The 15909-nt window shown below is 48.8% G+C and overlaps 1 protein-coding gene across 3 annotated transcripts; it reads right to left on the bottom strand.

Annotated features, from left to right (window-relative positions):
• Positions 1 to 675: 675 nt before the first annotated feature.
• On the bottom strand, positions 676 to 15408 carry CEP57 (centrosomal protein 57). Of its 3 annotated transcripts, none has more exons than XM_077298457.1 (11): positions 15261 to 15408; positions 14699 to 14861; positions 11133 to 11312; positions 10878 to 10999; positions 10521 to 10637; positions 8690 to 8767; positions 8486 to 8584; positions 7183 to 7263; positions 6722 to 6948; positions 5064 to 5208; positions 676 to 4410 (listed from the first exon to the last, which is right to left on the bottom strand). In XM_077298457.1, the coding sequence occupies exons 1-11, from the start codon at positions 15288 to 15290 to the stop codon at positions 4201 to 4203; spliced, it is 1452 nt and encodes a 483-aa protein (XP_077154572.1). In that variant the 5' UTR covers positions 15291 to 15408; the 3' UTR covers positions 676 to 4200. The 3 variants fall into 3 exon arrangements, with proteins under 3 accessions (XP_077154572.1, XP_077154570.1, XP_077154571.1); XM_077298455.1 differs by lacking the exon at positions 15261 to 15408 and adding an exon at positions 15097 to 15228 and having other exon boundaries at positions 688 to 4410; XM_077298456.1 differs by lacking the exon at positions 15261 to 15408 and adding an exon at positions 15097 to 15228 and having other exon boundaries at positions 688 to 4410; positions 7183 to 7260.
• Between the last annotated feature and the right edge of the window lie 501 nt (positions 15409 to 15909).

Genomic DNA, 15909 nt, shown 5'->3' with positions numbered 1-15909 from the left:
AGTGTGTGCAGTGGGATTATTAAGAGGGGCAGTGTGTGCGGTGGGAATATGGAGCAGGGTATCGTGTAGTGGGAATATTATGGAGAGGGGTAGTGTGTGCGGTGGGAATATTATGGAGAGGGGCAGTGTGTGCGGTGGGATTCTTATGGAGAGGGGCAGTGTGTGCGGTGGGATTATTATGGAGAGGGGCAGTGTGTGCGGTGGGAATATTATGGAGAGGGGTAGTGTGTGCGGTGGGAATATTATGGAGAGGGGCAGTGTGTGCGGTGGGATTATTATGGAGAGGGGCAGTGTGTGCGGTGGGAATATTATGGAGAGGGGCAGTGTGCGGTGGGAATATTATGGAGAGGGGCAGTGTGTGCGGTGGGAATATTATGGAGAGGGGCAGTGTGCGGTGGGAATATTATGGAGAGGGGCAGTGTGTGCGGTGGACATATTATGGAGAGGGGCAGTGTGTGCGGTGGGAATATTATGGAGAGGGCCCAGGACGCGGAAATTCAAACACCAGCCAAATAAATTTGCAGATCCCTGGTACGACTGCCATGAAGCACCAACATGGACACTAGCAATAAGAGTCACAGTAACCTGATGGGGAAACTTCACCCTTGGCCTGATCTACTTGGAGTTTATAGTCAGGGATGGAAGATCAGGTGGACAGCAGCACATTATGCATGTACCATTCATCCATACATTGGTTTATTTACATAGTGCAAGCCAGAACACGTAACATAGAATCGGATGTCAGGAAAAAAAAAAAGAAAAGAAAAGTGCATTATACAGACACATGAAAGTAGAATTCTTAATCCTGTGAACCTTACATCAGGGATGATGATGATGATGATGATGATGATGATGATGATAGAAGAAAGCACCAAGACTGTTTCAGCCTTGGAATATGAAAAATTTAAAAAAAAAAGTTTACATTCAGTGAAAGCAAACATCATGAAAATGATGACTAGAAAATTCCAGAAAGTTTACATAATTCCATTTTAAATATCCAGCAGTAAAATTACGGTACATTTTTAACAAATCTGTAACTTTATGCTTCGTATAATCTTAGTGTTTATTATATCTCAGTTAAAAAAATAAAAATCTTTCAGATGTGTCCAGACTATAAAATAATAAGATTCCCCATATATTTTGTTTTAAGATGAAAGGACCAGAGCTGGAGGTTCGGGGACTAAGGTGTACTCCGTGCGTTGGCACTTGCTCACATGACGGAGGCTAGCTCATTTTAATAGCTAAGCCAGCCTCCTTCTGTGACCCAGCCAAGACAGAGAGGGGGCAGGCTGAGTTAGAAAATCCAGCAGTCAGCCACTGATGACCCGTCGATGTAGGAAACACTCTCCTAGAAACAAGAGCTCCCGCACTGCACGAATATCAGAAGTTCGGGATATCTTCAGTAATACACGCACATTAGTAAGTGACAGATATTTATATTAGGGACACAGCAAAATATGGAGATTTTATTTCCAACTCAAAAATCCGTGAAGGCCGGCGGTCATATTTCACGTGCTGTATATAGTCAGCAATGCCTGGAATGACTGAGGGTCTTCAGACCGGAGAGTACAGCCTCATAGATGCGTATGAAGGTGGGACACCCATGGGGTCCCTAAACGGACCATTCCGCACACTCATCTGATCCCGTTCCTAAAGGGGTCCTTCTACACGGTTTATTAGGCGCAAACTGCTTTTACAAAACCTGTGTGGAAACTGCAGGGTCTTCTAGGGAGTCTATGCTGCACATGCTGTTAGCAGAAGGACGGATTTTAGTCACTTTTCTGTTTGTGCCAAGTTCATTATGGCCTTTTTAGTCTTGGTTTTCATCATCTCTATGTTTTCAGCCAATTCATCCTTTTTCAACTTTTCCAAATATCGCAAAATTTTGGAGCAATTGTCCTCCAGTATCTTATTGGAGTCAACATTTTTTTTTTTGTGTGTGTGTGCAATTAAAGACTAAAAAGCTAAAACACTTTAAAGCCGAATGACTTGTGCGACATTTCACTTAAAAAAAATAAAAATAAAAAATGGCAAAAAAGAAAAAGCATCTCTGCATTTGCACTAATTTCACCAAATATTACGCACCGTTTTGATGAATTTGCTGCAAAAATCCCCCCAAAATAAAAAAAAAAAAAAAAGAAAAATGAGTAATTTGTTTACCGACTGGCTGCAGCGGTCACAAGCCGAGCAGTTATAGACAAGGACCGTGATGATAACCTCCTTGAAGTGAACACCAAACTTTGCCAGACTGTACACTGGACATCATAAAAAGGGTGAATCTGTCTTTCTGGACTGCAGGAAAGCTGGGTGAGCGCTCCTGCAGTGATCACCATGCTACTTAGTCATCCATCTTTCCCAAAAACGGATACGAGGACGTCTATTAATGGGTGATTGACTGCATGTAAAATGCTATATAATGCAAAAAAATGTGTAAATTATCAGTGCAAAAATAAAAAGACATTCTGTGAGGCGCCCCACAAAGTACCCGAGGAGGAGTGGAGTATACAGCAGCATTTACACAATCTATACAACGCACAATATCTATACAACAGGCTCCATATAGTGCCGCCCATGTGGATGAGCACATAAAACCGCCCCTCGGGGACGAGACTGACGCATCCTCTGCCTTCCCGATAATGGGATTGTTCACACGTCCACAAATAAAGTCAATTTTGGATCAAACGCGCTCATTCAAATCAATGGGGCTAAAAATAAAAAAATCTGTGGGTGCTGCTCGTTTTTACAGTGTAATGGCTAGAAGATCGGGGAATTTTGTATTTGAGAAAAACAGAAACGCGGACCAAAAATCTAATTCAGTACATTGCTGGAGAGGGGGGAATGACTTCTGAATTAGGCCTAAGCTTTCCAGCTGTTGCTGCCCTTTTATTTGTCAGAGTTTCGCCACCTTCCTCAGGACTCCCTTGTAATGAGACAAGAAAAAAAAAAGGAGCCACGGCGCTTCATAGGGAATGGATAGGAGGATCAAAAAAGGAGGAAAATGTAAAACAGCTCACTGATGCAGGGAGGGATAGATAGCTGAATGAGGCCTAAGCTTTCCAGCTGTTGCTGCACTTGTAGCTGTCAGTGTTTCGCCACTTCCTCAGGAGCCAAACAGCTTTACAGGAAATTCACACTGCACAAACCACGGGCAGCAGTAATCAGACACTGGAGGCCTTATTGCAGCCATTTATGTTTTACTCTGAATCTCTGTGAAGTTTAAGAGAACACTTACTTTGAAAAACAGGTCGCCATCTGACTGGTGTCTCCCCAGATACACACAAACACAGACACACCTGTCAGTCTGGGGAAGAAGTAGTCGGGGACCTTTCATGGACTAGTCCTTCCAAGACGCACAAGTCTTTGGTCGGATTTTCTAAGTCTGTTTTTCCCGAAACGCAGCAGTAATTCAGAGTAAAACATACCAGGCTGCAATAATCGCTGCTGCCCGTGGTTTGTCCGATCAGTCTTCTTCAGGCAGGATCAGTACGTAGACACACTAATCAGCATTAGAAGAACATGTCTGCTTTCTTATATTCATAGTGCTGCCTCTCTCCATGACTTGTGTCAGCTCCGCTGAAGCAAACTGTACTGAACTGCAATACCTCGGTCATCCTGCGGACAGATGTGGCGCTGTTTGTTTTGTTGTCTTTTCTCTTTAGGAAGACTGCAGTCAAGTTGTCCTAATCCTAGATAATCCTTTTGGTTTTCCAAACTACAACTCCTGACATGACCCCTCACCCATTTCTCTAGGACCGAGGTGGCGAAATACTTCCGACAGTCTCTAATTAAATCCAAAGGCTTCACCCTCTTATTAAAGGGGTTGTCCGGTCACATTATACTGATGACCTATCCTACTGGATCTGTTCTGCGGTACCCAGCAGTGGCCGCTACGCATGAAGATGCGCTTTTCAGCTACGTTTTGTGTGGCTATACCTGGTGGAGCAAACGACAGCTGATCAGTTAGGGAGCCAGGTGTCAGACCCTCATATGGGTGTGTCATTAATATGATGGTAATGGACAACCCCTTTAAGGATCCCACGAGCTTCCTGGATATGTAAGAATACAATGCATTTCAGTGGAGCGCCACCTGCAGGAGATCTGGAAGACGATCACTTTATTCCTAAGATCACGGGGAACAGACGCTGCTTCGTAGCTCCAGTCTCTGTATCCCCCAGAGGTCGGCAGCGCGGGGGGCGCGCATCATTCCCAGTGTACGTCGTCCCTCTGCAGCGAGCCCTGCAGCGTCTGCATCTCGCGCAGTAACTGCAGACTCTTCCTGCTCTTCTCCCCCGGACTCGCTCGGTTGGGGTCTCGTTTAGTCGCCTGCTGGTATTTTACGCTCCGAACGGTTTTGGAAGATTCATAAGAATTTTTCTTTTTCAGCTTTGTCTCCTTCAGTAATTTCGCAAGCTGTGTGCAGAGAAAGAAGAAGAGATGAAATCCGACCGGTGGCTACAGGCGCAAAACTTCCACTTTTCCCAGAGGATCGTATAGGGAGGATGCCCACTGGCAGCAAGATCAGCAATTTGTGGACTTATCCCGTATCAAAGGGCTTGTGTGAAGGGATAGTCCCTTTAATTTTGCAAATGCATTTTTGTATAATAAGAAAATGACCCATGGTTAATTAAAAAGTAATTTTTTTAATTAAATCTGACTATATTATTAAAAAAAATATCTGTATAATAAAAAAAAGAGTAAATATATATTATCAGAATTTTATATTATACTTCTTGAACTCTTGCAGTTTTCATGTAGAGCTTCAGAATAAGCTGACACTTCCTGTTCTGTAGAGATCACTTCGCAGCAGTCTCATTATCATCAGAGGCAGGATTCAAATGATAATCAGACTGTGTATAGATAACTCAGAATTAATCTATATACTCAGAGATCAGATCTACTCCCGACAGGCGGTATCACAGATCACCTCCTCCCACTCTCCGCACAGTGACCTCTGCACAGTCAGCACATGCTTATTTCCTATGATGGGGGATGTGACTGCCGCACACTATGTCCTACAACTCTAACAATATGGCGTGTGGCTGCTGTGGTGGCACGTGACTCACCGTGGCTTGGTGCTTGCGTACTTTGGTGATCTGATCGGCTTTTGCCTCCATTCTCCTCACCAGAACGTCCAGTTCTTCCTCGAGATCTTCTTTAAGACGCTGAGAATGGGCTTCATTCATCTGCTTCACCAGCTCCTGGTGATCACTAGTAGAAGAGAGAAATCCCCGCTCACATCTCCATCACCAGCATCCACTGGCCGTCATCTCCTTTTCCTGTATAGTCGTGGTCCCCATTATTGGCACCTTCCTACTTTTGGGGAGAGGGGTTTTTTTTGTTTTGTTTTTTTTACACTTAAATGCATGTACTTGGAGCGAAAAAAAATTTTTGCGATTGGGTTTCATTACAGATTTCGCATTTTTTTTCACTTTTTTTTTTTTTTTTGAACTGGGGAGGGGGAAAGTGGTGATTTCAACTTTTTTTTGTCCATTGCTTATTTTTTAGTCCCTTTTAGACATGAACCTGCGATCGTTGGATCACTCGTGCTATACACTGATATACTGCAGACTTTACATTCTGCCATAAAGCAGCGCGGCACAGGAGGACCGCAATGGCAACCATTCGGGCTTTCAACATGCCCATGGGTGCCATGTTACAAGCAATGCTGGTACAAGCAGTGATCAGAGGTCGCCCTAGTCGCTGCTGTTAGAGGCAGATGCCATCCTGGCATGGATAAATGTGTTGACACACCGTTCAGGGGGCATTATTTAGATTATGGCTGCCCCCTTCTACACTGATTGACAGCTCTAATTTTTGCAGAGACCATGCTGATGATAAATCTCCATTATTTGATCTCTGTCCCTGTTCAGAAAAGAGCAAACAAATCTCGAGTGTAGCGATGTCAGCAGCGAGGAGAGAGCGATTTATGCTCCCTCTATTGCACTGAAGTGACGGCAGGGGAGACAGGGATATGTCGTTAGTTTGCAGTAAATTTGGGGTGACTGGCTGCTTTTAAAAATAGTTACAAAAAAATAAAAATAAAATTGTCAATTTAAAAAACTAAAAAAAAATAAATAAAAATCTTGCAATTTTCATAGTGGCCACTGGGGCTATTTTCCTGGTCTTTGCAGAAGACTTTGTAGAAGTCTCATTATCATGAGGCACAATCCCTTTACTTGGTTTATGACTGGTTTGATGAGTGAAAAGGTTGGTTTTATTCCCTGTTCACGATGATAAAGACAAGAGATCTGTATTAGCAGACCAGACATGCTATGATCACCAAGCACAAGCAGTCTAAGGCTCATTTCACACAGACAGGTTTTACGTTACGATTATGGACTGGCCGTGGGTCTTCAGACCTGAACTCTACAGCTTCAGGGTGACAAGGAAACCTGGAGACAAGTGCAATACTATGGGGACCGGTAGACTTTTTAGACAATGGATAGGGACATGCTATTATAATGATACACAGTTGGCGCTTATTTCATGAGAAATTTGGCTTTCTTACAATACGCAAATCAATGCTGCCAATAATGTTCACCAGAGCGTTAATGAAAACTTTTCCCACCCCTCCCACCTCCCTTGTGTATAATCCCACCCCCCTTGTGTATAATCCTACCTCCCTTGTGTATAATCCTACCCCCCTTGTGTATAATCCTACCCCCCTTGTGTGCAATCCCACCCCCCATCCTCGGCACAGACCGCTGACATCAATACTCACAAGCTCATCTGACCAAATTCATCTTCCAGCATGAGTAGGACCTCTGAGAGCTCCCGATACGATGAGGACGATGTCACCACATGATCGGTCCACTGGACGTCGCCTCCTTTCCACTCTATAGCCTGATCGCTCACCACCCGCTCATTGCAGAAGACTTTATTGTGCTGCTTCATCAGGTGGAGGACGTGTTGCACGTTGGCTCGTACAGAGTGACTAGGAGCAGTAGACTGAAAAAAAAAAAAGGAAAAAAAGAACAATATAAGCAAAACTGTATGTAAATATATCCCATGTGCAAGTTCCACAATTCACCACTGGAGGGCGACAATAAGGTTCCGAGCACAGACAGCAATGATCGCCTCGATCTTGGGGTCTAGCTCCAGTTACAGTCATCACCAGACGGGTTAGTACAGCCGGGGGGCTGTGCAGACTGATATTATTGATTTGTCCACCATATTGCTCACCTTCCCAGCAACAAAAGGCACGTCTCCCAGGCTTAGCCTGTAGTGAGGCTGTGTGTGGCTGCAGCTCTGATGATCACCCTTCTGAAATAAAGAGGAAATATTTCACCAAAGAATAACTGGGCCTAATAGGGTCTAAATTACCGGATGTTCTGGACTATTGCTATAGTAATAGAGGCTTGTCCCTGACACATGAGCTCCCCGATGACCTACTGTCCATAGAGTATATGCGGGCGTGGAATGAGCAGCTTCATATAATGAGGCGTGTGTGTGTGTGTGTGTGTGTGTGTGTGTGTGTGTGTGTGTGTGTGTGTGTGTGTGGTCATCAACAGGACTGTGAAGTCAGTGTCCGTGTCCATTTTGGTGGAGTCATTATAAAACAGACCGATTCCTAAAATATATAATACATTGTGTACAATAGTTCAGTGCAGGATGGGCTGAATATTTTTTCAGAATAATTTGGGAAAGTTATGAAATGTCCTATAAATGTCTGTTCTGGTCCTGATCTCAGCTTTTAGTTGAGATGAATCTGTGCTGCACTCTATGTACATGCTCAGTAGTGACCAGTGCTGTGGGGTCATAGGTGAGATGAATCTATGCTGCACTTTATGCACAGGCTCAGTAGTGACCAGTGCTGTGGGGTCATAGGTGAGATGAATCTGTGCTACACTTTATGCACAGGCTCAGTAGTGACCAGTGCTGTGGAGTCATAGTTGAGATGAATCTGTGCTACACTTTATGTACATGCTCAGTAGTGACCAGTGCTGTGGAGTCATAGGTGAGATGAATCTGTGCTGCACTTTATGTACATGCTCAGTAGTGACCAGTGCTGTGGGGTCATAGGTGAGATGAATCTGTGCTGCACTTTATGTACATGCTCAGTAGTGACCAGTGCTGTGGGGTCATAGGTGAGATGAATCTGTGCTGCACTTTATGTACATGCTCAGTAGTGACCAGTGCTGTGGAGTCAGAGTCAAAGATTTACCTTCCCGTCTCCACAGCCCTGGTTATCAATACGAGATCGGTGGAAGTCTGACAACTGGTGCCCCCCACTGTTCAGCAGTTTTTGCAGCCGCATGTAAACACTTGAACCAGAGCCTCGCTCAGCAGTCCGTTCATGGTGCAGCACAGAGCCGTCCTGCAGTACCCGGCAGCATCCACTACACTGTGGCCACAGCTGCGCTCAGAAGCTTCGATCAAAGTGTTTACATACTTGATTTTTCTCAAATTTTTAGCTGCCTTTCCAACGTGCCACCCGTGGTTCTCCACGCCCGTCCCCTAGATGAATAAGAGGCTCGGTTATCACCTTGTCGACGTGTGACGTTTGACGCTTCACGTTCACCTGCTTTGTCGGAGGAGTTAAAGACTTGAGCAGAATACGATTTGTTTCTAGACCGGTCTGCAGCTGGGAGAGAAGAGGCACGGGGTCAGCACCAGCCGAGAACTTGGCACAAGATGGAACCTATTATGTGGACCACTTCATCAATCGTGGACACCATCACCCACGTACCTGAGCCGCTTTCTCCTGGACCAGTTTCCGCTGATGTTCCTCTTCTCGCAGCTTTTGCTCAATATCACGGATTTTATTCTTAAAAAGAAAAATAAATAAATAAATGTAAATATTTGATGGAATCTTTCTCCAGCTCTAAAAGGGTTCATCTCAACAATCAACCCCTTTTTACATATTTTTGAGCTTTCGTTTTTTTTTTTTTTCTCTTCTTCCAAGCGCCATCCTGCTTCTGCTGCTATAGCCGTACGAGGACTCGTCTTTTGCGGGACCAGTTGTACCTTCAAATGGCGCCATTCACTTCACCATTCAATGTACTGGGAAGCCTTCCGCCATGATCTGTGATTCCTACTTGAGTCGCCAATTTCAGATTGAGCCGTGTTCAGGTTTGTTGCTGCTGTTGGGTTTTTTTTTTTTTGCAGGACGAGCTGATGGTTTTATTGATAAGATCTGGGGTAAATACGTTTTGGTCATTTTTGTATTGCATTTTTCTTCAATGTTGTAGCAACCCAAAAAAAAAAACTATCCAACACAGGGGCCCGGTTTCCGAGCCCGTACCCGACGCAGGGGCCCGGTTTCCGAGCCCGTACCCGACGCAGGGGCCCGGTTTCCGAGCCCGTACCCGACGCAGGGGCCCGGTTTCCGAGCCCGTACCCGACGCAGGGGCCCGGTTTCCGAGCCCGTACCCGACGCAGGGGCCCGGTTTCCGAGCCCGTACCCGACGCAGGGGCCGGTTTCCGAGCCCGTACCCGACGCAGGGGCCGGTTTCCGAGCCCGTACCCGACGCAGGGGCCCGGTTTCTGAGCCCGTACCCGACGCAGGGGCCCGGTTTCCGAGCCCGTACCCGACGCAGGGGCCCGGTTTCCGAGCCCGTACCCGACGCAGGGGCCCGGTTTCCGAGCCCGTACCCGGCGCAGAGGCCCGGTTTCCGAGCCCGTACCCGACGCAGAGGCCCAGTTTCCGAGCCCATACCCGACGCAGAGGCCCGGTTTCCGAGCCCGTACCCGACGCAGAGGCCCGGTTTCCGAGCCCGTACCCGACGCAGAGGCCCGGTTTCCGAGCCCGTACCCGACGCAGAGGCCCGGTTTCCGAGCCCGTACCTGACGCAGAGGCCCGGTTTCCGAGCCCGTACCTGACGCAGAGGCCCGGTTTCCGAGCACGTACCTGACGCAGAGGCCCGGTTTCCGAGCCCGTACCTGACGCAGAGGCCCGGTTTCCGAGCACGTACCTGACGCAGAGGCCCGGTTTCCGAGCCCGTACCCGACGCAGAGGCCCGGTTTCCGAACCCGTACCCGACGCAGAGGCCCGGTTTCCGAGCCCGTACCCGACGCAGAGGCCCGGTTTCCGAGCCCGTACCCGACGCAGAGGCCCGGTTTCCGAGACCGTACCCGACGCAGAGGCCCGGTTTCCGAGACCGTACCCGACGCAGAGGCCCGGTTTCCGAGACCGTACCCGACGCAGAGGCCCAGTTCCTGAGCCTGTATCATACACAGGGGCAGCACACATGCACCACCATTCAATTCGTCCTATATGGGGCTTTCCCCCCAAAAAAACAACAACAACAGGTCTTGGCGTTTTCCTGGCAGTCCCATAGAGAATAAGAGGATCGGTAGCAGGTATCGCACCACCTCCGCTCCATTCCGATCGGGCTTTTCCGAGTTCCATCCTCGTAACACGCACCGATCCTCCAGTCATCACCAATCCTATGGCACCCAGCCGCTGTGACCAATCCAGAGAACACAGCTCGGCCTTATTTGTGATCTGCCCCTTTGTGTTTCCTCCTATCCCCCTCCCCCGGTCCGCCTGCGCTACAGGCCCCTCTGTAGACACTGACCTCGGCCAGCACCTGCATGGTGGTCAGCTTTAAGTATTCTTGTTCCAGCGTGTCCAGCTTTTCCAGCTTGGCTTGTAGGTTTGATTTTTCAAGAGCTTTGTCTCCCTCCAGAGATACCTGATCATATTAAAAAAGAAGAGAAGAAAAGTTTGGCCATTTTATATCACACAAACCGAAAGGTTATAAATAACAAAAAATTACAAAAAAGCCTTCAAAAGATTAATTTAAAAGGGTTATATTGCTTTTTAGAACATGATGGTACATCATGTGACGGGGGTCTACATTTTGGGTCACCCACCCATCAGCCCCTCGTTGGCTAGGGCCGTCCCCGTGATTTGTGCCCCTACTCCCAGGTACCTGTTTTGCCAGGACTGAGTTCCTCTCGGTTTCTGCATTTTGCACCATTTTCTTCATATATTCCAGCTGCTTCTCTAGGAGGCTGCACCGACATTCTGCCGCCGACAGCTGCCGGGAGAGATCTATGCAAGACACAACGGGAAAGGGTTAATTAATGAGAAAAAAATACTAAAAATCAGTATAAAGTTGTTCTGCGCAGAGAATATTGTGTCCAGGGACAATCTGATCACACAGCCGTGTCGGCAGAGTCATTACCTCTGTTCTGCCTGCAGACGTCATCTCGGATGTGATCCGTAGACCGGCTCTGTGTTTCCAGCTGATGCTTGTAGTCCTTCGATTCCCTGGACAGAAGCTTGATGTTATCCTCGGCTTTTATCCTCTCTAGCTCCAGTTTACGGATCTTTTCTTGAAGGTTTTTCAAAGCCGAAATGATGGCTGCGAATAATAGATGGGGAAATTTAGTTAGTAAAGAAGCAGTGGTCAGATCACTGAGGGATCAGATTACAGCCGTCTAATGAATTCTATAATGACAATAGAATGGAGGAGACGCACAGACGGGAGCTGCTGCTTTCTTGTAAATCCTAGAGCTGGATTCACAGCTACACTGCTCAGTACTGCTGTATAGTGTCATCCATGCTGCTCCAGAGCAGGAATCCCTTGTGTGTGAGTGCCGTGTACAGGTGACATCATGGCAGCCGTTATTCCTTCCATATAACTGAATTTTTGCTTCCGCTTTAGGTGTGACTGGAGAAGTAAACGACATGCGGTGCAGTGTTTCTTTAAGACGCTGGTCCCTTTGGCGGCACAAGTGTGTTTCCAGCAGATGTTAGGAGGACGACGCTGTGAATATTTAATGCTGCGCTATCAGTGACCGAGCTGTGAAATTATTTATACGGCTGCGGTCATGGAGGAGCAGCGATCCGATGCTGCGCGGGTGCAGGATCCGATTTATGACAATAATCCACTGTGAACACCATAAAGTGTCCCATCAGGTCACGATCTAACTACTGGGACCTCCGCTGTGCCGAAAACGGCCACTGAAAACTGCATGTGATCAGTCAAGGAAGCAGAGAAGTAAAAGTGGAGGAAAGAGAAGGATTTCATTCACTGAAAGCAAGCAGAGATCCTGGTGAAGAAGGATATTAGAGTTGTAGAACCTTATTGTGCCACAATTACACCGGTGGTCAGTTAAAGGGGTGGTCCAGAGCCGTCGACGTCTGCATTGGGCATGATGACATCACGTCTGAATATAAATGCCGGGACATGGGCACCATCGTTAGGGATTCGGTCAGCGGGATGGGGAACATACGCCGGGTACAGACGTGGCGCTCATCGTTGAATGCTGACGGAGGGGTGCCGGATGGAGCAGCGGCTGAGCATGGGCCGGTTCTGGCTGTCAGTCAGGGACTCCAATCTAGATGGATGGAGCAGCGGCTGAGCATGGGCCGGTTCTGGCTGTCAGTCAGGGACCCCAATCTAGATGGATGGAGCAGAGGCTGAGAATGGGCCGGTTCTGGCTGTCAGTCAGGGACCCCAATCTAGATGGATGGAGCAGCGGCTGAGCATGGGCCGGTTCTGGCTGTCAGTCAGGGACCCCAATCTAGATGGATGGAGCAGAGGCTGAGAATGGGCCGGTTCTGGCTGTCAGTCAGGGACCCAAATCTAGATGGATGGAGCAGAGGCTGAGAATGGGCCGGATCTGGCTGTCAGTCGGGGACCCCAATCTAGATGGATGGAGCAGCGGCTGAGCATGGGCCGGTTCTGGCTGTCAGTCAGGGACCCCAATCTAGATGGATGGAGCAGCGGCTGAGAATGGGCCGGTACTGGCTGTCAGTCAGGGACCCCAATCTAGATGGATGGAGCAGCGGCTGAGAATGGGCCGGTTCTGGCTGCCAGTCGGGGACCCCAATCTAGATGGATGGAGCAGCGGCTGAGAATGGGCCGGTTCTGGCTGCCAGTCGGGGACCCCAATCTAGATGGATGGAGCAGCGGCTGAGCATGGGCCGGTTCTGGCTGTCAGTCAGGGACCCCAATCTAGATGGATGGAGCAGCGGCTGAGAATGGGCCGGTTCTGGCTGCCAGTCAGGGACCCCAATCTAGATGGATGGAGCAGAGGCTGAGAATGGGCCAGTTCTGGCTGTCAGTCAGGGACCCCAATCTAGATGGATGGAGCAGCGGCTGAGAATGGGCCGGTTCTGGCTGTCAGTCAGGGACCCCAATCTAGATGGATGGAGCAGCGGCTGAGAATGGGCCGGTTCTGGCTGTCAGTCAGGGACCCCAATCTAGATGGATGGAGCAGCGGCTGAGAATGGGCCGGTTCTGGCTGTCAGTCGGGGACCCCAATCTAGATGGATGGAGCAGAGGCTGAGCATGGGGCTGGTTCTGGCTGTCAGTCGGGGACCCCAATCTAGATGGATGGAGCAGCGGCTGAGAATGGGCCGGTTCTGGCTGTCCGTCAGGGACCCCAATCTAGATGGATGGAGCAGCGGCTGAGAATGGGCCGGTTCTGGCTGTCAGTCAGGGACCCCAATCTAGATGGATGGAGCAGCGGCTGAGAATGGGCCGGTTCTGGCTGTCAGTCAGGGACCCCAATCTAGATGGATGGAGCAGCGGCTGAGAATGGGCCGGTTCTGGCTGTCAGTCGGGGACCCCAATCTAGATGGATGGAGCAGAGGCTGAGCATGGGGCTGGTTCTGGCTGTCAGTCGGGGACCCCAATCTAGATGGATGGAGCAGCGGCTGAGAATGGGCCGGTTCTGGCTGTCCGTCAGGGACCCCAATCTAGATGGATGGAGCAGCGGCTGAGAATGGGCCGGTTCTGGCTGTCAGTCGGGGACCCTAAACTAGACGTTATCACCTGGATAAATGATGAGCATTCCCCTTGGAATAAGTTCTTTAATTCACTGTGGGGGGGTCCCGAGACTGACTGTGACCGTACGATCATCACTACCTGAACACGCCATGTTGATGGACAGTCACTTTGAATGCAGTTCCTACTTCCACCACCAGAGGGATTGATCTGTATGGATTCAAATGGGCAATTGCTCGATGGGTAATCACTTTTCAATGCAGTTCATGCTGCGTTACCGGGGTTAGATTTATATCTCTTTGATTGCATTTCGGTATTTGACCGAGATGCAATTTCCCGCTGCGCCTTTGGACATTTAGACCAGTGCGCACGACTTCGCTGTGTCCTGGCGCTAGTGAGGACATCTATAGATCTCTAAGTGAGGGGGCTTATCCTTACACATAGGTGCGTTAGGCAAAGCCTTCAGGCTCATTCTGAGGTCAGTGATAATCGGTCTGATGTCAGGTCACAATGCACGGACGGGCCGCACATCTCCTGACCCGAGCGGGACACTTAATAGAAATGTACTCAGCTGTCACGCTCAGGTGGGGAGCCCGTGCGCTGCGATCTAACATTGGGCCAATTATCACGGTTCATCTGAAAGAGCCCTTAAAGGGGTTTTCTCAACATAGCTGAGTTACCGACCACCACTGCAAACTATGAAGAGGTGGCCAGTTTCCTGAGCGCAGAATACGGAGATTGCACGCGCCGCTCTGAAGCTGGCCAGATCACTCCTCTGAGGCTGCAGAGGACAAGCGCCTTCACAGAACAGCAGGGGGGAGCGCACGGTTCGGACTGAACTGTCAATCATTCGGAAGTGCAGGGGGGCGACGCACAGCTGAACAAGCAGGGGATGTCTCCGAGATGTGATGCACCAGCCTTACACCCCGGACAGGAGGGGCGCAGTCGGGGATATTCCTGTTATCGAGACCCCCGCTACCGTTCTACCAGTCTGTCTGCAGTCTCGCCATCACCTTTGCTGTTGCTCTCGGGATACGCGGGGGGCGCTCTGCTGGGGGGACGCTGCAGGTCGGAGGTGACGCTCAGGTTCCCTCTGGGGTAGGAATAGTAAGACGTGGAGGAAGCCGCATCTTTACTGCCGAGTCCTTTGTACGTTCCCGATAACGGACTGTGAGGCTGAAAGAAAACACAAAAAAGTGAGAAGGATTTTAGGCAAGAAGATATCGCAGCCACATCCCCTAGAGGAGCCGCCGGACCCCCGCGGTCCACCCAAGCCCCCTCTGAGCAGCGGTCCACATGTGGAGGGTACAGGAGCGATAGATGCCGCCTGCTTCACATCGCGGGGGACAAAAGCGCAAACATGAAGGGTTAATCACTGGATTCAGGGTCTTCTAGGTCAGCCCCATTGCACCTGGTGTATAAAACCCAGCCCCCTCCCCGTGCAGGACTGAGCTGGGCTCATATCATCCTTCACAGCCTCTTCCCTCCACTTCCGACGACCGTGCAGCCTGCAGCACACTCATGCTGAGACCTGTAGTTCTCTGGAAACTGCAAAAGAAAAAAAAAACCTCTCACCGTCCTGGAGCTGAATACACCCGCCGCCATCTCTCTTCCGGGCAACAGCTGTGTGTGTACTAATCCGGGTGACAATGATACAGAAGCCGCAGTACACACCACTGACCACCAGAGGGAAGCAGAGGCCTGCTGGCGTCACTAGAATGATTGACATATTCACCAGCTAATCAGAGCATTGAAAATCGAAGGAGGCGGTGCCTAAGATCGGCATTATAATAATCGGCATTTCCGTACAGGGATTTTTTTATAAACATTATTTCTTTTTGGAAATTATATCCATTCTATAGAGCTCTGTTATAATAAATATCTGTTTAGAAAGTAAACTTGCCCAATAGAAATGTTCATGGGCGTGGTTAGTAGTGACTATATACCGATTGTTATTTTCATTGGTTTGTCTTAACCGACCAATAGCGTTTTAAGATGCATCTTGGTTCCCGTACTCTGATTGGTCAAGTGAACATTTATCCTTCATTCCTATAGGCTAGTAATTTCAAACGGGAGTTTCCCGCCCCTGAGAGGGGCGCTGTGATTGGCTCCCGCGGCCCTTCCTTTGTAGTGATGCAGATTTGTCACTATCCGGTTACGGCTTTCTTGGGTTGTTTTTTCGTCCTTTTGTTTATTTCTTATTAGTGTTTTTTTTTCCGGGGCG

This window comes from Ranitomeya variabilis, chromosome 3 (assembly GCF_051348905.1).
Source record: "Ranitomeya variabilis isolate aRanVar5 chromosome 3, aRanVar5.hap1, whole genome shotgun sequence".
NCBI classification, from domain to species: domain Eukaryota; kingdom Metazoa; phylum Chordata; class Amphibia; order Anura; family Dendrobatidae; genus Ranitomeya; species Ranitomeya variabilis.
This window is presented reverse-complemented; position numbering and strand designations above follow the sequence as displayed.

Excerpts from the sequence above, each read along its gene's own strand:
- CEP57 (XM_077298455.1), bottom strand. The coding sequence starts at position 15,147 with ATGAGCCCAGCTCAGTCCTGCACGGGGAGGGGGCTGGGTTTTATACAC. Across the intron at positions 11,313-14,698 it reads TCCCGAGAGCAACAGCAAAG|CCATCATTTCGGCTTTGAAA; the intron begins GTGATGGCGAGA and ends TATTATTCGCAG. Across the intron at positions 8,585-8,689 it reads TCCAGGAGAAAGCGGCTCAG|CTGCAGACCGGTCTAGAAAC; the intron begins GTACGTGGGTGA and ends CTTCTCTCCCAG.